General features: G+C 44.6%; 1 protein-coding gene across 3 annotated transcripts in view; it reads left to right on the top strand.

The window, feature by feature from the left end:
- The window catches only part of arhgap29a (Rho GTPase activating protein 29a), a 75,036-nt gene that overhangs the window by 35,573 nt on the left and 16,244 nt on the right, over positions 1 to 23,219 (top strand). For 2 of the 3 annotated variants that reach the window (XM_041862252.2, XM_041862251.1), the window contains exons 4-12: positions 5,691 to 5,787; positions 6,153 to 6,225; positions 6,616 to 6,676; positions 15,150 to 15,305; positions 16,794 to 16,858; positions 17,041 to 17,151; positions 17,339 to 17,419; positions 17,888 to 18,049; positions 18,440 to 18,577. In XM_041862252.2, the coding sequence (XP_041718186.1) occupies positions 5,691 to 5,787; positions 6,153 to 6,225; positions 6,616 to 6,676; positions 15,150 to 15,305; positions 16,794 to 16,858; positions 17,041 to 17,151; positions 17,339 to 17,419; positions 17,888 to 18,049; positions 18,440 to 18,577 (944 nt within the window). Of the gene's footprint in view, positions 1 to 3,307; positions 3,805 to 5,690; positions 5,788 to 6,152; positions 6,226 to 6,615; positions 6,677 to 15,149; positions 15,306 to 16,793; positions 16,859 to 17,040; positions 17,152 to 17,338; positions 17,420 to 17,887; positions 18,050 to 18,439; positions 18,578 to 23,219 lie in introns of those variants that run through there. The other variant, XM_041862253.1, reaches the window with a different exon arrangement.

Raw genomic sequence — 23,219 nt, 5'->3', positions numbered from 1 at the left:
GTCAGAATTTGTGGGTTTTTGTTTGTCCATCCGCCTCTTGAGGATTGACCACAAGTTCTCAATGGGATTAAGGTCTGGGGAGTTTCCTGGCCATGGACCCAAAATGTCGATGTTTTGTTCCCCAAGCCACATAGTTATCACTTTTGCCTTATGGCAAGGTGCTCCATTATGCTGGAAAAGGCATTGTTCGTCACCAAACTGTTCTTGGATAGTTGGGAGAAGTTGCTGTCAGAGGATGTGTTGGTACCATTCTTTATTCATGGCTGTGTTCTTAGGCAAAATTGTGAGTGAGCCCACTCCCTTGGCTGAGAAGCAACCCCACACATGAATGGTCTCAGGTTGCTTTACTGTTGGCATGACACAGGACTGATGGTAGCGCTCACCTTGTCTTCTCCGGACAAGCTTTTTTCCGGATGCCCCAAACAATCGGAAAGGGGATTCATCAGAGAAAATGACTTTACCCCAGTCCTCAGCAGTCCAATCCCTGTACCTTTTGCAGAATATCAGTCTGTCCCTGATGTTTTTCCTGGAGAGAAGTGGCTTCCTCGCTGCCCTTCTTGAGACCAGGTCATCCTCCAAAAGTCTTCGCCTCACTGTGCGTGCAAATGCACTCACACCTGCCTGCTGCCATTCCTGAGCAAGCTCTGCACTGGTGGTGCCCCGATCCCGCAGCTGAATCAACTTTAGGAGACGGTCCTGGCGCTTGCTGGACTTTCTTGGGAGCCTTCTTCACAACAATTGAACCTCTCTCCTTGAAGTTCTTCATGATCCGATAAATGGTTGATTTAGGTGCAATATTACTAGCAGCAATATCCTTGCCTGTGAAGCCCTTTTTGTGCAAAGCAATGATGACGGAACGTGTTTCCTTGCAGGTAACCATGGTTAACAAAGGAAGAACAATGATTTCAAGCACCACCCTCCTTTTAAAGCTTCCAGTCTGTTATTCTAACTCAATCAGCATGACAGAGTGATCTCCAGCCTTGTCCTCGTCAACACTCTCACCTGTGTTAACGAGAGAATCACTGACATGATGTCAGCTGGTCCTTTTGTGGCAGGGCTGAAATGCAGTGGAAATGTTTTTTGGGGGATTTCGTTCATTTTCATGGCAAAGAGGGACTTTGCAATTAATTGCAATTGATCTGATCACACTTCATAACATTCTGGAGTATATGCAAATTGCCATCATAAAAACTGAGGCAGCAGACTTTGTGAAAATTAATATTTGTGTCATTCTCAAAACTTTTGACCATGACTGTACACTACGGTATGCAGCCTGGGTGCATTTCAAGCAGAACTGAAGGAAGCTATTGTATGGCGGCTTGGACAGAGACAGAGTGAGCATTAGCGCTGGATGCAGTAGATCTGCATGCTCTACTGTGACAGTTGAAAAGACTTCACATAGAGCCTCCTGTGGCTAGCTAGCCAATAGTCATGTGATGTTGCTAATGACTAATCTGGTTTCAAGGCTGTGGGGCTTTCTCTTGTGAACAGTTTAATATTAACAGTGCTTTGTGTATATAGGAACAGAACAGCAGTATCACTGCTGAATCAATAAAATGCTTAAGGTATAAGCTCCAGGACACTCCCATTAAACTAGCATGTTGTTCTTTCATTCTTAATTCCATACCTCACCATGATAACCTTTCTCACCACTAGAGGGCCAGAATATGTGTCCTCTGTAGTAGACCCTCACACAATAACGCTCAACAGGCTATACACACATACTCATTGGCATCCTTCATTCTTTGCCAACATTAGTCACTTCACACGCACGCACACACACACACCTGGCCTGGTCCCCATGTAACGTGAGACTGAAGTAATCATTTCAGGTAGGAGAGATTAAAATAAGAGAAAGTGGAATATCCAGGCGTGCGGCTAGGCTGTGGCCCTGTGCCTAGGGTGGAGATAACTGGGGTCTGTGTCTCTCTCTGTGTGTGTGTGTGTGTGTGTGTGTGTGTGTGTGTGTGTGTGTGTGTGTGTGTGTGTGTGTGTGTGTGTGCATGTGTGTGTGCGTGTGTGTGTGCGTGTTTGTGTGTCTGTCTCTGCCCGCCATACTGGCTCAGTGGATCAGGAACCGTCCCCAGTCGCTCATGCCTGGCCTAATTCATGCTCTCCTAGTGGGGCTATGACTTTCACAGCACTGGTCTCTGTCCAGGGAGAGGAGACACACACCAGGAGGAAAGAGAGAGGAAGAGACAAGGGTTAGGGAGTTGGCCCTAACCCTATCCATCCATCTATCTATCTATCTATCTATCTATCTATCTATCTATCTATCTATCTATCTATCTATCTATCTATCTATCTATCTATCTATCTATCTATCTATCTATCTATCTATCTATCTATCTATCTATCTATCTATCTATCTATCTATCTATCTATCTATCTATCTATCTATCTATCTATCTGTCTGTCTGTCTGTCTGTCTGTCTGTCTGTCTGTCTGTCTGTCTGTCTGTCTGTCTGTCGCAAGATATCCTACACATAGTCTTACGAGTTCAGCAAAGGTGTTTATACAATGAGCAAATTAAAATACTTTTTCTGTAGGTGGTGTATCACCCAATTAGCTAAACCAAGGTATCTGAGAAGGACACCAAAATGACATGTGATGAACACCATGACTTGACACCTGTCACATGACACCGGTCATTTCCTGAATGAAGAGATGTGGTTGTTTCCCCTCCCTACATTGGTACAGTGTAGGGTTGCAAAGTTCCAGTAACTTTCCCAAAATGTCCAGGTTTTCCGGAAGTCCCGGTTGGAGGTTCCCAGAATCAAGAGGGAACAAGCAGGAAATCCGGAATCCTCCAACCAGGATTTCTGGAAAACTGGGTCATTTTGGGATGTTGCTGGAATTTGTAAACCATAGTCCAGTCACATTATGTATGTGGGTCATTGAGGCATTCACATTACCATGATGGCCCCTATGGCCTGATGGCCCCCAATGACCTGCTTCCTATGTCCTGGCTAAGTCATGTATGTTTGCTCCCATTAATATCTGTTTTGTCAGCAAGCTTCCCCCTGCACTGGGCTGAGAGGTGGAATTGATTAGTGTTCGTTCAGGAGTAATGTGCTTTCCCAGTGAAAACAATGCAGTTTTTGCCTGATGATGTAACATCCACGTTTGGACTGTGGTTGGCCGGAGCGAGCGCTGGCATTGTGTTCTAGTGAGCTTCAGGATGTCCTGTGTTGCGGAGAGGGGAGGAGGGGGTAGGAGAGGACGTAAAGGCCAGAGAGACGCAGCGATAGCGTCCTAGGCGGAGCTAGCTAGCTGCGTTCACAGACAGACGATCCTGGGAGTCAAACTACCAGGAACCACTAACTCTACCGTCCCGTCTGAAAGGGTCCTACCTCTCATAGGAGCTTCTGGAACTTATGGAATTGGCTTGAATTCCGTACTGGAGACATTTTGCCTCAATTCCCTGGAAAGAGAAGCTTTTTGGGTGACTCAAAGGGAGATAAAGGAGGAGATTTGTGCAGCCATTTCCCCTGTGTCAGTTGGAGAAAGCTTTAGCGCATTAAACGGGCTGTAGATCAGCTTGACCACTAGAGGCAGGTCCCCCTTTGGAACCACTGAACCACGAAGTACCTACTGAGTAAGGAGTGGTTCTACAGTCAAGGAGTGGTTGTACCATACAGTCAGGAAGACCAACATAGAAGAGAGAAGAGAGAGAAGTCCTTGAGAGCAGATTGGGTAGAAAGAGTTTGTGGCTGGGACAGTGGTGGTGCTATAACAACCACCCGACTGCGGACCACATCATACACACAGACTGAATGCTAAAAAGTGTTCAGCCACTGAAGGGTAAGTGTTGGCTGGCGTGTGTGTGTGTGTGTGTTTTACTGTAGAGTTCCTCTTGTTGTATAGAGACAGGAAGCCTGCACTGTAAGAGCATAGAGAGCTGCTGGTCTCTCTCTCTCTCTCTCTGAGTCTCCTAGTTCCTTTGTCGCTTGCTTACCTATTTCCTGTATGACGAAGAGGATTCTAGAATGGGAAACCGTTTGTGGTTCTTGTGCTGCTAAGTGTTGTTTGAACTGTTTTGGAACTAAGTCTCCATGGGGCTCAACTAACTAGAAAACATTCAACCTGGGCTACTAATCGTTTAATTAGAGCATTCTAATATATCTAATGTAAAAGAAGACAACTCAAATAACTTTCTGGTAAGAAGAAGAAAAAGTGCTTTGTAGAAGGAGCTTTCTACAAGCCTCTTTCCTTGAACCATTCTCTTGATCTCCTGCTCCCCTCCTGATCTCTAGACATCTCTATTGTTAGGCGGAGAGAACATCGACACTAGGGGAATGGCCGCAGGGAATGGCGTCACTGGTGTTGCGTCCCAAATGGAACCCTATTCCCCGATAGTGCACTACTTTTTACCAGGGTCCACAGGGATCTACCATAGCGCTGTGGTCCAAAGTAGTGCAATATATAGGGAATAGAGTGCAGTTTCAGATGCAGCTTGAGCTGTTGGTGCTGCCTGTTGAGCTTCTATCCTGGTTTATTTTCTCTCCTCCTCCCGAGTGGGACAGGAAGTTTATTGTGGAGACTGATTATAGACCTATTTACATTGGTGTTTTTCCCTTCTCTTTTTCAGTCATCACTTTGTTTAGACTTAAGGCAGGAAACTGTGTGCCTTTCCAGATTACAATTCAATCAGTACTGTTTCAGTCAAAACTCTGCTTTTTATGTAAAATCTCTGCTGTTTCAGTCAAATCTCTACTGTTTCAATCATTTCTCTACAGTTTCAGTCAAATCTCAAATCTCTACTGTTTCAGTCAAATCTCAGTTGTTTCAGTCAAATCTCTACTGTTTCAGTCACATCTCTACTGTTTTAGTCAAACCTCTACTGTTTCAGTTAAATCTCTACTGTTTCAGTCAAATCTCTACTGTTTCAGTCAAATCTCTAGTGTTTCAGTCAAATCTCTACTGTTTCGGTTAAATCTCTACGTTTCAGTTAAATCTAAACTGTTTCAGTCAAATCTCTGCTGTTTCAGTCAAATCTCTACTGTTTCAGTCACATCTCTGCTATTTCAGTCAAATCTCTGCTGTTTCAGTCAAATATCTACTGTTTCAGTCACATCTCTGCTGTTTCAGTCAAATCTCTACTGTTTCAGTCAAATCTCTGCTGTTTCAGTCAAATCTCTAATGTTTCAGTCACATCTCTGCTGTTTCAGTCAAATCTCTGCTGTTTCAGTCAAATCTCTGCTGTTTCAGTCAAATCTCTGCTGTTTCAGTCAAATCTCTACTGTTTCAGTCACATCTCTGCTATTTCAGTCAAATCTCTGCTGTTTCAGTCAAATCTCTACTGTTTCAGTCAAATCTCTGCTGTTTCAGTCAAATCTCTGCTGTTTCAGCCAAATCTATGCTGTTTCAGTCAAATCTCTGCTGTTTCAGCCAAATCTCTGCTGTTTCAGCCAAATCTCTGCTGTTTCAGCCAAATCTCTGCTTTTTCAGTCAAATCTCTGCTGTTTCAGTCACATCTCTGCTGTTTCAGTCAAATCTCTACTGTAGTCAAATCTCTGCTGTCTCTCAACCTGTATAGCAACATATTCTGATAATGATTAGTCTCATGTTCATGTAGGTTATATGTTTTGACATTACAGTGCATCATGTCTTCAGTTCTGAATAGGTGTAGGTTGTCCCAGTTATTTGGTTTCACAGTTTAGCCTAACTTGCTTCATCTGTTTTGACAGGTGTTAACTTCAAGGAGGTAAACGAGGAGAACAAGCAGAAGCTTTTCGGAGAGATATACACTTCTATCGACACATTGGCGTTCACCTTTGGCAATGTGTAAGTACAGCGTTGTAATAGTGATTGCAATAACTAGCTCATTTTTTTCTGACTCTTTATTGTGACACAAACAAACTATATTTGATCTTGCATTTATAGCCAATATTTATATTGCAATAATAAATAGGTAAAGGTCATCCTTGTCTTACACCTCTAGATAATGTAATATTCTCAACCTTCAGTCTATGTTTCCTTGCATAATGGCTGCCTGTGTTGTTGACTCTTAAAGTGTTGCCAACAACCAAATCCATACACTTACCATTGTTATAAAAACAACACAACTGACACCAGACCAGTGCTTAAGGGTTATTTCCGTAGTACTGTATGTATATGCCTTTCATTGTTGATGTGTGTTCCTCTTTCAGAGTGTCTGACTTCCTTATGGGAGATGTAGAGAATGGATCAGTGTTGGGGCTGCCCCTGACTCGGAGAAGCAAGGTAAGACATACACACACACATACACACACATACACACACACATACACACACATACACACACATACACACACAACTGTCTGTCTGGACATTATGTATGTATTTACGGTAAAGGCAGGTGATTGACTGTCTAAAGATACCCAGAATGGGGAGGTCAAAGGATATGGTGCTCTCAGGAAACAACAACATAACACTGAAGTGGAGGGTACTCCTGAAATATCTTCTAGTGATTAATTACAGCATGACAGGGTGTTGATGTAATTTATAGCTTTTTACTATAACACAAAGGGAAATTAAAATGCTCACTAGCCATGGTCATTCTGTCATGTCATGTACCATCCGGTTCCTCACTCATCACTGTGGAACCGTTCTGTCCGTCTGTCTCATTCCCAGTCGTTTGAGAACCTTTCCGTGGAATCTGTAGTATCCGGTCCAGAGAAAGATGATCCATCAGGTAAGATGCAATACAACCACCATGACACCTTAATACTCCATCCACTTAACAACTGATAGCTCTTCACATTTTACGATATACTGTATGACAGCTTGGCTTGGCACTCCCTTATAAAAACATTACACATTGACATAAACCAGCCCTTTCTTTGTATATGTTTTTATTAATAATAATAATAATTAATTACATTTCTATAGCGCTTTTCATAGAATCTCAAAGCGCTTCAAGAGCAAAAAAACAAACAAGCAATATATCATGACAGGTCAACCAATAGAGGCCAAGTCTCTGAACTCTGCATCCTCCGAAGATGGAGAGGGTCAGTTCATGGCTTGAGCGAAGGGAGCTAGACAGAGGATGGTAGATGATGGTGATGGAGTCTGCTGATGATCTTGTAGAGGGCAAGTCTGGGAACCAGCCTGAGTCGTATAGCTACTGGACTTCTCCTCTTCCACTCTGTGTAGCACCCACTTGGGTGATTCCTCAGCAGCTGTGAGTGCCAGAAAACTCACCACGCAAAGTTCAGAATAGTAGCCAGTCGTCCTCATTACGAGCCCTCTTTCTCAGCACTGCTGTATTCCTCTATCTCGCATTCCTCTCACGCTTCAGGCGATTCCTCAAATTATGTTCTCAAAAGAGCTGGAATTGGCAGCCAGGTGAAACAAAAAAAGATGGTACTGTGTCCAGATGCATTTTTTAAACAAAAGCTAGCTAGCCAAGCCAAAAAGTGTTAACGTGTCAAATGCCAGATATACGCAATAAAAACTCAATGTTATCAAAAACAACAATTGAAAACACCTAAAAATAACTAAAGATGATTAGGTGTCAATGTGTCAATAGGCTATATGTCACTTGGGGTGACAGTACACACAAAGGACATCCAGCCAACTTCTCACAACTGTGGGAAGCATTGGAGTCAACATGGGCTGTGAAATTCTTTAGACACCTTGTAGAGTCCATGCCCAGACGAATTGAGTCTGTTCTGAGGGCAAAAGTGGGTGCAACTCAAAGTCTGTGCCCAGTGGGATGGCTCTAGAAGAGTTTGTTGAGCGAAAGTGCCCTCTCCACTATCACCTTAATACAGCTCCATCTGTTAATCTGTGTTACGTCACTCTGTGTACTCAACAAACTACATTTCCTCTGTCACAAAGCTGGGTGGCTAGAAACACGGAACCACTGTGAATAGCTCATCCTAGTATACCTAGTACTGTACATACCATTTTATTTTCCAAATGATATTGTCTGTACACACCACATATTTATATTCTCACTCTAATACAGTGCCTTCTGAAAGTATTCAGACCCCTTGACTTTTTCCACATTTTGTTAGGTTACAGCCTTATTGAAAAATTTATTAAATCGTTTTTTCCCTCATCAATCTACACACTATACCTCATAATGGGCCTCTGTACACCTATGTAGATATTCCATTAGAAATCAGCCGTTTCCAGCTACAATAGCCATTTACAACATTAACAATGTCTACACTGTATTTCTGATCAATTTGATGTTATTTTAATGGACAAAAAATTGATTTTCTTTCAAAAAGAAGGACATTTCTAAGTGACCCCAAACTTTTGAACGGTAGTGTATATGTTTGTTATTTCTTAAAAACAAAAAACAGAAATACCTTATTTAAATAAGTATTCATACCCTTTGCTATGAGAATCGAAATTGAGCTCAGGTGCATCCTGTTTCCATTGATCATCCTTGAGATGTTTCTACAACTTGATTGGAGTCCACCTGTGGTAAATTCAATTGATTGGACATGATTTGGAAAGGCACACGCCTGTCTATATAAGGTCCCACAGTTGACAGTGCATGTCAGAGCAAAAACCAAGCCATGAGGTCGAAGGAATTGTCCGTAGTGCTCCGAGACTGGATTGTGTCGAGACACAGATCTGGGGAAGGGTACCAAAACATTTCTGCAGCATTGAAGGTCCCCAAGAACACAGTGGCCTCCATCATTCTTAAATGGAAGAAGTTTGGAACCACCAAGACTCTTCCTAGAGCTGGCCGCCCGGCCTAACTGAGCAATCGGGGGAGAAGGGCCTTGGTCGATGGTCACTCTGACAGAGCTCTAGAGTTCCTCTGTGGAGATGGGAGAACCTTCCAGAAGGACTACCATCTCTGCAGCACTCCACCAATTAGGCCTTTATGGTAGAGTGGCCAGACAGAAGCCACTCCTCAGTAAAATGCACATGACAGCCTGCTTGGAGTTTGCCAAAAGGCACCTAAAGACTCTCAGTGTGACACTCTGGCTCCATGGACTTTGATATTTGAGCCAGGGTGTATTTTGTTTTGTTGGGTATTTGGGTGTATTTCGATGTTGGTAGTTCTGTTGTGTGTATTTCTAGGTTTGCCTTTCTGTTGGGTTCATTTCTAGGTTTGGTCTATGACTCCCAATCGGAGGTAACGAGTGTCAGCTGTCGGCTCGTTATCTCTGATTGGGAGCCATATTTAATCTGTATGTTTTCTTGTTGGTTTTGTGGGTTTTTGTTCCTTTTGGTCAGTGTACCGTAGGACTTCACATTCGTCATTTGTTTGTTGTTTTCGTGGTTGCTTTTATTTAAATAAAGTCATCATGTTCACTCCACGCGCTGCGTATTGGTCCGTTCCTCAGACGATCGTGACAGAAAAACCCACCATAAAAGGACCAAGCAGCGTGTCAGCGGCAACAGGACCCAGCTCCAAAGGCTTCCTGGACATGGGAGGAGATTTTGGACGGAAAGGGGTCCTGGACTTGGGAGGAGATCCTGGATGGGATGGATCGCCGTCCATGGAGCGAAACGGTGGAGAGGCGACGGCGAGAGGAGCAACGGGCGCCAGCAGGGCCATCGTCGGAAGGTCGAGAGGCAACCCCAAAAAGTTTTTTGGGGGGCACATGGCTTGGGCGGCTGGGCAGCAGGAGGCTACCACAGGGCTGACGGAGGCAGAGAAGGGGCGTATTCAAGAGGCAACCAGGTTACGGGGGTCACTGGGCAAAGTAGGGAAAGGAGATGTAGAGGCACGGCGCAGTGGTACTGGGGTGTATTACCAGTCCGGTCCGGCCCGTTCCAGTTCCCGGATAGAGCCAGTGGTGTGTGCCTCCAGTAGGGTCCGGCCTGTTACGACCCCTCGCACCAAGTGTACGGTGCGCGTCTCCAGCCCGGCTCGGCCTGTTCCGGTTCCTCGCACCAAGGATCCGGTGCGCTTCGCCAGCCCGGCCCGGCCTGTTCCGGCCACTCGCACCAGGGATACGGTGCGCTTCGCCAGCCCAGCGCGGCTTGTTCCGGCCACTCGCACCAGGGATACGGTGCGCGTCGCCAGCCCGGCCCGGCCTGTTCCGGCCACTCGCACCAGGGATACGGTGCGCGTCGCCAGCCCGGCCCGGCCTGTTCCGGCCACTCGCACCAGGGAAACGGTGCGCGTCGCCAGCCCTTTCCCACCAGTGCCTACACCACGCACCAAGCCTCCTGTGTGTCCCCAGAGTCCTGTGCGTCCTGTTGTTGCTTCTCCCCGCACTAGCCCTGAGATGCGTGTCCTCAGCCCGGTACCTCCAGTTCCGGCACCACGCATCAGGCCTACGGTGCGTCCCCAGGGTCCAGCATGCCCTGTTGCTTCTCCCCGCACTAGCCCTGAGATGCGTGTCCTCAGCCCGGTACCTCCTGTTCCGGCACCACGCACCAGGCCTACGATGCGCCTCAGACGGCCAGAGTCTGCCGTCTGCCCAACGGGGCCTGAACTGTCCGTCTGCCCAACGCCGTCTGAACTGCCCGTCTGCCCAACGCCGTCTGAACTGTCCGTCTGCCAAGCGCCGCAGGAACTGCCCGTCTGTACTGAGCCTGCAAAGCCGCCCGTCTGCCATGAGCCTTCAGAGCCGTCCGCCAGACCGGGAGCCGCTAGAGCTCTCCGCCAGACAGGATCAGCCAGAGCCTTCCGCCAGACAGGATCAGCCAGAGCCTTCCGCCAGACAGGATCAGCCAGAGCCTTCCGCCAGACAGGATCAGCCAGAGCCTTCCGCCAGACAGGATCAGCCAGAGCCTTCCGCCAGACAGGATCAGCCAGAGCCTTCCGCCAGACAGGATCAGCCAGAGCCTTCCGCCAGACAGGATCAGCCAGAGCCTTCCGCCAGACAGGATCAGCCAGAGCCTTCTGCCAGACAGGATCAGCCAGAGCCTTCCGCCAGCCAGGATCCGCCAGAGCCGTCCAGCCAGGATCCGCCAGAGCCGGCCCAGCCAGGATCCGCCAGAGCCAGCCAGCCAGGATCCGCCATTCAGTCCGGTGCTGCCCCTCAGGCCGGTGCTGCCCCTTAGTCAGGTACTGTCCCTTAGTCCGGTGCTGCCCCTTAGTCCGGTGCTGCCCCTTAGTCCGGTGCCGCCCCTTAATCCAGTGGGGTTTAGTTGGGGGTGGTCATGTGGAGGGGGCTACGGAAGCGGATAGTGACTAAGGTGGGGTGGGGACCACGACCTGGGCCAGAGCCGCCACCATGGACAGACGCCCACCCAGACCCTCCCCTAGACTGTATGCTGGTGCGCCCGGGGTTCGCACCTTTAGGGGGGGGTACTGTGACACTCTGGCTCCATGGACTTTGATATTTGAGCCAGGGTGTATTTTGTTTTGTTGGGTATTTGGGTGTATTTCGATGTTGGTAGTTCTGTTGTGTGTATTTCTAGGTTTGCCTTTCTGTTGGGTTCATTTCTAGGTTTGGTCTATGACTCCCAATCGGAGGTAACGAGTGTCAGCTGTCGGCTCGTTATCTCTGATTGGGAGCCATATTTAATCTGTATGTTTTCTTGTTGGTTTTGTGGGTTTTTGTTCCTTTTGGTCAGTGTACCGTAGGACTTCACATTCGTCATTTGTTTGTTGTTTTCGTGGTTGCTTTTATTTAAATAAAGTCATCATGTTCACTCCACGCGCTGCGTATTGGTCCGTTTCCTCAGACGATCGTGACACTCAGACCATGAGAAACAAGATGCTCTGGTCTGATGAAACCAAGATTGAACTCGTTGGCCTGAATGGTAAGCGTCACGTCTGGAGGAAACCTGGCACCATCCCTACGGTGAAGCATAGTGGTGGCAGCATCATGCTGTGGGGATGTTTTTCAGCGGTGGGACTGGGAGACTAGTCAGGATCGAGCAAAGTACAGAGAGATCCTTTATGAAAACCTGCTCCAGAGCGCTCAGGACCTCAGACTGGGGCAAAGGTTCACCTTCCAACAGGACAACGACCCTAAGCCCACAGCCAAGACAACGCAGGAATGGCTTCGGTACAAGTCTCTGAATGTCTTTGAGTGGCCCAGCCAGAGCCCGGACTTGAACCTGATCGAACATCTCTTGAGAGACCTGAAAATAGCTGTGCAGCAAAGCTCCCGATCCAACCTGACAGAGTTTGAGAGGATCTGCAGAGAAGAACGGGAGAAACTCTCCAAATACAGGTGTGCCAAGCTTGTAGTGTCATACCCAAGAAGACTCAAGGCTGTAATCGCTGCCAAAGGTGCTTAAACAAAGTACTGAGTAAAGGGTCTGAATACTTATGTAAATGTGATATTTCCGTTTTTTATTTTTTATACATTTGCAAAAAGAAAGCCATATCTCAGACTGCCCATCTTAATCTTTTCTTTTCATTGGCCAGTCTGAGATATGGCTTTTTCTTTGCAACTCTGCCTAGAAGGTCAGCATCCCGGAGTCGCCTCTTCACTGTTGACGTTGAGACTGGTGTTTTGCGGGTACTATTTAATGAAGCTGCCAGTTAAGGACCTGTGAGGTGCCTGTTTCTCAAACTAGACACTCTAATGTATTTGTCCTCTTGCTCAGTTGTGCAATGGGGCCTCCCACTCCTCTTTCTATTCTGGTTAGAGCCAGTTTCCTCTGTTCTGTGAAGGGAGTAGTACACAGCGTTGTACGAGATCTTCAGTTTCTTGGCAATTTCTCACCTTAATTTCTCAGAACAAGAATAGACTGACGAGTTTCAGAAGAAAGTTATTTGTTTCTGGCCATTTTGAGCCTGTTGCTGATGCTCCAGATTCTCAACTAGTCTCAAGAAGGCCAGTTTTATTGCCTCTTTAATCAGCACAACAGTTTTCAGCTGTGCTAACATAATTGCAAAAGGGTTTTCTAATGATCAATTAGCCTTTTAAAATGATAAACTTGGATTAGCAAACACAACATGCCATTGGAACACAGGACTGAAAAAGTATGAAAAATGTATGCACTCACTAACTGTAAGTCGCTCTGGATAAGAGTGTCTACTAAATGACTAAAATGTAAATGTAAATGACTGATGGTTGCTGATAATGGGCCTCTGTACGACTATGTAGGAATTCCATAAAAAATCTGCCGTTTCCAGCTACAATAGCCATTTACAACATTAACAATGTCTACACTGTATTTCTGATCAAATTGATGTTATTTTAATAGACAAAAAAATTGCTTTTCTTTCAAAAACAAGAACATTTCTAGTTGACCCCAAACTTTTGAACGGTGCTTTATATATATATATATATAGTACCGGTCAAAAGTTTGGACACACCTACTCATTCAAGGGTTTGTCTTTATTTTTACTATTTTCTACATTGTAGAATAATAGTGAAGACATCAAAACTATGAAATAGCACATATAGAATCATGTAGTAACCAAAAAAGTGTTAAACAAAACAAAATATATGTTATATTTGAGAATCTTCAAATAGCCACCCTTTGCCTTGATGACAGCTTTGCACACTCTTGGCATTCTCTCAACCAGCTTCATGAGGTAGTCACCTGGAATGCATTTTAATTAACAATTAATTAATTAAAAGTTAATTTGTGGAATATCTTTCCTTCTTAATGCGTTTGAGCCAATCAGTTGTGTTGTGACAAGTTAGGGGGGGTATACAGAAGATAGCCCTATTTGGTGAAAGACCAAGTCCATATTATGGCAAGAACAGCTCAAATAAGCAATGACAAATGACAGTCCATCATTACTTCAAGACATGAAGGACAGTCAATACGGAACATTTCAAGAACTTTGAAAGTTTCGTCAAGTGCAGTCGCAAAAACCATCAAGCGCTATGATGAAACTGGCTCTCATGAGCACCGTCACAGGAATGGAAGACTCTGCTGCAGAGGATAAGTTCATTAGAGTTACCAGCCTCAGAAATTGCAGCCCAAATAGAAGTCACAGACACATCTCAACATCAACTGTTCAAAGGGGACTGTGTGAATCAGGCCTTCATGGTCGAATTGCTGCAAAGAAACTACTACTAAAGGACACCAATAAGAAGAAGAGACCTGCTTGGGCCAAGAAACACGAGCAATGGACATTAGACTGGTGGAAATTTGTCCTTTGGTCTGATGAGTCAAAATTTGAGATTTTTGGTTCCAACCGCTGTGTCTTTGTGAGACGCGGTGTGGGTGAACGGATGATCTCCGCATGTGTATTTCCCACCGTAAAGCATGGAGGAGGAGGTGTTATGGTGTGGCGGTGCTTTGCTGGTGACACTGTCTGTGATTTATTTAGAATTCAAGGCACACTTAACCAGCATGGCTACCACAGCATTCTGCAGCGATACGCCAGCCCATCTGGTTTGGGCTTAGTGGGACTATTATTTATTTTTCAACAGGACATTGACCCAACACACCTCCAGGCTGTGTAAGGGCTATTTTACCAAGAAGGAGAGTGATGGAGTGCTGAATCAGATGACCTGGCCTCCACAATCCCCCAACCTCAACCCAATTGAGATGGTTTGGGATGAGTCGGACAGCAGAGTGAAGTAAAAGCAGCCAACAAGTGCTCAGCATATGTGGGAACTCCTTCAAGACTGTTGGAAAAGCATTCCAGGTGAAGCTGGTTGAGCGAATGCCAAGAGCGTGCAAAGCTTCCGTCAGGGCAAAGGGTGGCTATTTGAAGAATCTCCTTGAATGAGTAGATGTGTCCAAACTTTTGACTGGTACGGTGTATATATAGCCTATATTTACACACACACACACACACACACACACACATATATATATATATATATATATATATATATATATATATATATATATATATATATGTGTGTGTGTGTGTGTGTGTGTGTGTGTGTGTGTGTGTGTGTGTGTGTGTGTGTGTGTGTGTGTAAATATAGGCTGTCTCTATGTAGTCTCTATGGTATAGTTAAGGGGCCTATATCAGCTCTCCTGTCACACAGAGTGATCTGTAAGCTCAGTCATATTAACACAGAGGAGGCAATCCCTGTCCTGTCCAGTCTACTTAGCATTACAGTGTATTACCAACACATAACCCAAGGTCAACAGGGACTTTACTTTCTGACAGATCTGACACACACACTGGTACACACACACGAACACACACACACAATCATACACACATACACACACATGCGATAGAGAGGTGCTTGTCCGTAGCTAGTTGCCAGTAGCTGTTAGCCAGTAGGTAGCAATGCTCGGTCTCAGGCCTAGGCCCAGTAACTTCTTCTTCCCCAACCCATGGCGTGTTACCATTACCATCACAGGTCCATTGCCGCCGGCGAGGACGGAGGAGGTGGATGGTGTGGACGTGGCGCTGCTGCGGAGTGAAGGCGGGGTGGAGTCAGCTCTACTATACGCCAAGGCCTGGTCCAAGTACACCAAGGAGCTGCTGGCCTGGGTGGACAAACGACTCAGTATGGGTGAGTCTCGCTCCCTCCCCCTTCCTCTAACACACATATGATTAATACAGAGAAACACCTCATTATTGTTGAGTCAGAGCCACAGAATTAAACAGAACACTGTTATTAGATTAGATATTATAAACCGTGTGGTTCGAGCCCTGAATGCTGATTGGCTGAAAGTAGTGGTATATCATTCTGTATACCATGGGTATGACAAAACATTTATTTTTACTGTTTTAATTACGTTGTTAACCAGTTTATAATATACCCCAAACACATCAGGTGTTTGTGGTATATGGCCAATATACCACGGCTAACGGCTGTATCCAGGCTCTCCACGTTGTGTCGTGCATAAAAACAGAGGGTCGTTGTAAGCTGTGTCACTGTTAAGGGTCTTTGCTGATCTTTAACTCCTTTTACCTCAGCTCTGGAAGTGTTTTTTTCTTAGTGTAGCCTAGTATTAGCAACTGAACATTAGCTTAGTTTGTCCTAGCATTAGCTACTGTATATTAGCTTAGTTTGACCTAGCATTAGCTTCTGTATATTAGCTTAGTTTGTACTAGCATTAGCTACTGTATATTAGCTTAGTTTGTCCTAGCATTAGCTACTGTATATTAGCTTAGTTTGTCCTAGCATTAGCTGCTGTATATTAGCTTAGTTTGTACTAGCATTAGCTACTGTATAATAGCTTAGTTTGTCCTAGCATTAGCTACTGTATATTAGCTTAGTTTGTCCTAGCATGAGCTACTGTATATTAGCTTAGTTTGTCCTAGTATTAGCCTACTTGTATACAATAATAGATAGTTTCACACCTGTTCTATATTGACCCAGATATACACTTGGACAAACTTGCATGGGTTGAATATAACACTGATGAGGTTATTATATGCTTTGTCACTACAGTAAACGCTAAACTTACCTAAGCACAGTGTAGTGTACACTCTTAGCAAAAAGGGTTCCCAAAGGGTTCTTCGGCTATCCCCATAGAATAACCCTTTTTGGTTCCAGGTAGAACCCTTTTTGGTTCCAAGTAGAACTCTTTTGAGTTTCATGTAGAACCCTCTGTGGAAAGGATTCTACCTGGAACCAAAAGGGATTCTTCAAAGGGTTCTCCTATGGGGACAGCCGAAGAACCCTTTTAGGTTCTAGATAGCGCCTTTGTTTCTAAGAGTGTAGTAGTATGTTTAGTCATTTGTCGTTAGGTCCTCTAGTTGGATGAATAGGTTACTGTCCTGTACTTAATCACTCAATGTCTACATCCTACACACACAGTGACACTAGCTACTCAACTGGTAGAGCACGGCGCTTGTAACGCCAAGGTAGTGGGTTCGATCCCCGGGACCACCCATACACAAAAATGTATGCACGCATGACTGTAAGTCGCTTTGGATAAAAGCGTCTGCTAAATGGCATATTATATTTATTATATAATCATTCTGTATTGAACATGTATGGTATCTATGACATAGCCAGGCTAGCCAGGTAACGTTGAGTGTCTGATTGCAGATATCGAGTGTGCGAAGAGCTACGCCAAAATGGCAGAATCAGCGAAGACACTCGCAAGTCAACAGGTGATTATGATTAAATATGTTTTCTGCTCATATCAGTTGCAGTTGTTATAATAACCACACTATTCACCAGTCAATTGTTATCTCAAAAGATAACAGCTGCCATAACAATGAATCATTTTAAACCATCTACACTACTTCTTTTTGAATTGTGATTAGTCACTTTTGTTGTCTTCCCATCAAAGGAGTTCATGCCATTCCAGGACATCTACATGTCAGCGTTCAAGAATGATATTGAGTCCAGCCAGCTCCTACTACACACAGCAGCTACCCTTCAAACCAACAAATTCATGCAGGTACGTACATCTGTCTACGTGACTTTTCTACCGTATGTGATGCTCTGATCTGCATAATCCATACTCACAGGCATTTGATGGATAAATTAGCATTGACTCACTGAAGCGTGTGTTTGTGTGTGTGTGTGTGTGTTTGTGTGTGTGTGTGTGTGTGTGTGTGTGTGTGTGTGGGGGGGGGGTTCTCTAGCCTCTCCTCGCGCGGAAAAACGAGCTGGACAAACTGAGGAAGGAGGTTAAAGAGCAGTGGCAGAGAGAACAGAAGAAAATGGTGGGTGGAACTTCAGAACTTTAAAAGGTCACTTTAAAAGGAAACTTAAAGCAAACAGAGCCACAGTCATCAAAGGCTATGTAAACCCCCTAGCTGTGTGTGTGTGTGTGTGTGTGTGTGTGTGTGAGCGCCAGGCTCTTGCCATTATTCAGGTGGTTTAATAGCTGCAGTGTTGAAGGTAATCTCTTCAGGTCCAATTGCACCACCAGTGTGACTAGACGAGAGCAGACCCTGAACAAACTGGGTTGGTTAGTGTGTATCTCTAAGGACAGTTTGTGTGTGTTTCCTTTGTGTGTTTTGGAACCATGTTTTGCCTTTGCAGTGTGAGAGAAAATGGGTTGAACATTGAACAATGATTAGGGCTGAGTCAACAATTTTGTAGCAGACATGTTTGTGTGCGTACATGTGTGGGTTAGTGGGTTTATTTGCCTTGTGTTTCCCTAGTGTTAACACTGTGTGTGTTTTCAGCATGAGGCGGACAGTGCCCTGAGGAAGGCCCGTGTTCTGCAGGCTCAGAGACAGGAGGAGTATGAGAAGGCCCGGGTGTCCACCAGCCGAGTAGAGGAGGAGCAGCTGGGAGCAGCCAAGCTGGAGAAGAGACGCAGGCTGGAGGAGGAGGCTCTGCAGAAGGTAAAATATCTTGTCCATGAGGCCCTTAGCTTGTCAGTGAGGCCCATAGCTCGTCCCTGAGGCCCATAGCTCATCCATGTAATCTCTGAGGCCCATAGCTCATCCGTGAGGCCCATAGATCATCCCTCAAACCCATTGCTCATCCCTTAGGCCCATAGTTACTCACTGAGGCCCAAAGCTTGAGGCCTAGGGTTACTGAAATACACAATCAAGTTAACATTTACAGTTACATTTTAGTCATTTAGTAGACGCTCTTATCCAGAGTTAACCACGTCTGAACAACTAACCCATAACTGCTACCTGGGAATCCACATTCACATACTGAAGATGATACCCTTTTGATCAGTTGATTGTAGTTGTGAGCTGTTCCACCCCTACCCTTTTCCATAGGCGGATGAGGCCAGAGACCACTGCAAGGCCTGTCTGACAGACGTAGGAGTGAAGAGAGTGGACCTGGCCAACACCAAGAGTGAGATCCTCACCCAGTTACGAAAGCTGGTCTTCCAGTGTGACCTCACTCTGAAAGCGGTATGTTGAGAAATACATCTTACAGTATCCAAATGTTTGAGTAAAATCAAATATTCCCAGAAATATAGTAGATACAGTGAGGGAAAAAAGTATTTGATCCCCTGCTGATTTTGTACGTTTGCCCACTGACAAAGAAATGATCAGTCTATAACAGGGGTGTCAAACTCATTTTAGCTCAGGGGCAACATGGAGGAAAATCTATTCCCAAGTGGGCCGGACCGGAAAAATCATGGTATATATAACTTAAAAACAACAACTTCAGATTGTTTTCTTTGTTTTAATACGATCAACATACAACATAAAGCTGGAGCCTGAGGACAGTGTGTCCAAAATAGTACAAGCACAACATCACTATTAATCATAAAACACGTCAAGTTTATTTAAAAATTCTAAAGAAAAAGAACACACAAACACACAATGCCTCAGTGATTAACAGAACTGTTTCACAGATCACAGAACTATATCAGGGTGTCATTTCTCAGGCAGAAATGTAGATAAAAATAATGAAATCCTGTTCCCCAAACAAGTGCAAGAACCACAGAGTCAAGAATAGGTTAAATATACAAATAAAATAAAAACAATTAAAAACAATAGTACATCAACATAAAAACATATAAACATAAAGCTGGAGCCTGAGGACAGTGTCCAAAAGCACAACATCACTATTAATAATAAAACACCTCAAGTTATTTGAAAGTTCTGAGGACAAAGAACACACAAACACACAATGCCTCAGTGATTAACATAACTGTTTCACAGATCACAGAACTATATCAGGGTGTAATTTCTCAGGCAGAAATGTAGATAAAAATAATGAAATCCTGTTCCCCAAACAAGTGCAAGAACCACAGAGTCAAGAATAGGTTAAATATACAAATAAAATAAAATCAATTAAAAACAATAGCACATCAACATAAAAACATATAAACATAAAGCTGGAGCCTGAGGACAGTGTCCAAAAGCACAACATCACTATTAATCATAAAACACCTCAAGTTATTTGAAAGTTCTGAGGACAAAGAACACACAAACACACAATGCCTCAGTGATTCACAGAAGTATATCACAGATCACAGAACTATATCAGGGTGTCATTTCTCAGGCAGAAATGTAGATACAAATAATGAAATCCTGTTCCCCAAACAAGTGCAAGAACCACAGAGTCAAGAATAGGTTAAATATACAAATAAAATAAAATCAATTAAAAACAATAGCACATCAACATAAAAACATATAAACATAAATCTGAAAGCGTTGCTCAAACTCCCGTAACAGTCCCGTTATTTTATCTTTGAACCGCTTCATGTCTGCCACATGTTGGGTCGCGCACACATTTTTCAGACAGGGGAAGTGAGCTGCATCACCACTGGCAAGTTGCGTCTCCCACAATGACAGCTTCAACTTGAAAGAGCTTATGCTGTCATAATACTGCGTGACAACTTTGTTGCGCCCTTGCAGCTGTTTGTTCAAGTTATTCAGGTGCTCTGTAACATCCACCATAAATGCAAGGTCCTGCATCCATTCTGCGGAATGAAATTCTAACACTGGTTTGCCCTTTTCTTCCATGAACTGTTCAATTTCTTCTCGTAAATCAAAGAAACGCTTCAGCACAGCACCTCGGCTTAACCATCTTACCTCAGTGTGGTATGGCAGGCCATAGATGTGGTCTTTCTCTCTGAGAAGGCTGTCAAACTGACGGTGATTCAGGCTTCTGGATCGGATGAAATTAACAGTTTGGATGACCACCTTCATGACGTTATCCATCTTTAATGACTTGCAACACAAAGCCTCCTGGTGCAAAATACAGTGAAAAGTCAAAAAATCACGTCCTCCATTTGCAGATTGCACTTTCTCTCTGAACTTTGTCACAACGCCTGCTTTTTTCCCGATCATTGAGGGCGCACCATCTGTAGCCAGGCTGACAGCGCGGGACCAGTCCACTCCGACCCTGTCCAGCGCGCCGACGAGTGCGGTAAAAATATCAGCTGCTGTCGTTGTATCTGTCACCGGCACCAACTCCACGAACTCCTCGTGACGGTCAATGTGTCATCAACTCCGCGGATGAAAATGGCCAGTTGTGCAACATCTGTAATGTCAGTGCTTTCATCAATTGCAACCGAAAACGCAATAAATGACTTTACTTTTTGCTTCAACTGGCTGTCCAAATCCACTGAAAGATCGGAAATCCTGTCTGCAACTGTGTTTCTTGTCAGGCTGATATTTGCAAAAGCCTGCCGCTTTTCAGGGCACACAATCTCCGCTGCCTTCATCATGCATGTTTTTACAAATTCACCCTCACTAAATGGTTTTGAAGCCACTGCGATTTCATTAGCAATGAGGTAGCTAGCTTTCACTGCAGCGTCACTGATGTCTCGGCTGTGAGTAAACACAGACTGCTGTTTCTTCAGACCCGCCAACAGTTCATTCACCTTCTCTCATCTCCGCTGTCCTTGAAAGTTGTCATATTTGTCGGCATGAAGACTCACATAGTGGCGACGAAGGTTATATTCTTTCAGCATAAATAGGATGACCATTTTTCTTGGAACACTCTGCACTCTGCGTCCACTTTTCTCTTTTTTGACAGAGACATATTGGGGCAATGAGGGTGCCAAAGCACATAATGTTAAAAGTAGAAGCCGTAATAAATATCGCGGGCAAAACAAAGTAGCTCATTGGCTGCTCGTGCTTGACCTACTTGCTCTGCCCCGGTATAAACAGTTTGCTTGCTTAACAAAATTGCTATTGCGCCATCCAGTGGACGCAATTGGAACAGCAGTTTATTTTATTGAAAAATTGCAGCGCATTTTTATACTTTACAAAATTATTATAAATGTGTTTTTTATTTTTTTTTATTTTTTTTATCATCTCGCGGGCCGGATTAAACCTGTTTGCGGGCCTGATCCGGCCCGCGGGCTGGACGTTTGACACCCCTGGTCTATAATTTTTATGGTAGGTTTATTTGAACAGTGAGAGACAGAATAACAACAAAAAAATCCAGAAAAACGCATGTGAAAAATGTTATAAATTGATTTGCATTTTAATGAGGGAAATAAGTATTTGACCCCCTCTCAATCAGAAAGATTTCTGGCTCCCAGGTGTCTTTTATACAGGTAACGTGGTCCTCTGTAGCTCAATTGGTAGAGCATGGCGCTTGTAACGCCAGGGTAGTGGGTTCGATCCCCGGGACCACCCATACGTAAAAATGTATGCACACATGACTGTAAGTCGCTTTGGATAAAAGCGTCTGCTAAATGGCATATTATTATTATTATTATTAACGAGCTGAGACTAAGAGCACACTCTTAAAGGGAGTGCTCCTAATCTCAGCTTGTTACCTGTATAAAAGACACCTGCCCACAGAAGCAATCAATCAATCACATTCCAAACTCTTCACCATGGCCAAGACCAAAGAGCTCTCCAAGGATGTCAGGGACAAGATTGTAGACCTACACAAGGCTGGAATGGGCTACAAGACCGCAAATGGAAGAAACACAAAAGACCTGTCAATCTCTCTCGGCCTGGGGCTCCATGCAAGATCTCACCTCGTGGAGTTGCAATGATCATGAGAACGGTGAGGAATCAGCCCAGAACTACACGGGAGGATCTTGTCAATGATCTCAAGGCAGCTGGGACCATATTCACCAAGAAAACAATTGGTAACACACTACGCCGTGAAGGACTGAAATCCTGCAGCGCCCGCAAGGTCCCCCTGCTCAAGAAAGCACATATACATGCCAGTCTGAAATTTGCCAATGAACATCTGAATGATTCAGATGAGAACTGGGTGAAAGTGTTGTGGTCAGATGAGACCAAAATCGAGCTCTTTGGCATCAACTCAACTCGCCGTGTTTGGAGGAGGAGGAATGCTGCCTATGACCCCAAGAACACCATCCCCACCGTCAAACATGGAGGTGGAAACATTATGCTTTGGGGGTGTTTTTCTGCTAAGGGGACAGGACAACTTTACCGCATCAAAGGGACGATGGACGGGGCCATGTACCGTCAAATCTTGGGTGAGAACCTTCTTCCCTCATCCAGGGCATTGAAAATGGGTCGTGGATGGGTATTCCAGCATGACAATGACCCAAAACACACGGCCAAGGCAACAAAGGAGTGGCTCAAGAAGAAGCACATTCAGGTCCTGGAGTGGCCTAGCCAGTCTCCAGACCTTAATCCCATAGAAAATCTGTGGAGGGAGCTGAAGATTCGAGTTGCCAAACGTCAGCCTCGAAACCTTAATGACTTGGAGAAGATCTGCAAAGAGGAGTGGGACAAAATCCCTCCTGAGATGTGTGCAAACCTGGTGGCCAACTGCAAGAAACGTCTGACCTCTGTGATTGACCTCAAGGGTTTTGCCACCAAGTACTAAGTAATGTTTTGCAGAGGGGTTAAATAGTTATTTCCCTCATTAAAATGCAAATCAATTTATAACATTTTTGACATGCGTTTTTCTGGATTTTTGTTGTTGTTATTCTGTCTCTCACTGTTCAAATAAACTAAAATTATAGACTGATCATTTCTTTGTCAGTGGGCAAACATACAAAATCAGCAGGGGATCAAATACTTTTTTCCCTCACTGTAGTAATATAGTACTATCTACTATGGCCATCTTTGGACATTCTGTCTAGTGTAGATACTGTCA

Source organism: Coregonus clupeaformis, chromosome 34, assembly GCF_020615455.1.
Source record: "Coregonus clupeaformis isolate EN_2021a chromosome 34, ASM2061545v1, whole genome shotgun sequence".
Taxonomy (NCBI): Eukaryota; Metazoa; Chordata; class Actinopteri; order Salmoniformes; family Salmonidae; genus Coregonus; species Coregonus clupeaformis.
Note: the sequence above shows the minus strand (reverse complement) of the source record. Positions and strands in the feature narration are given on the sequence as shown.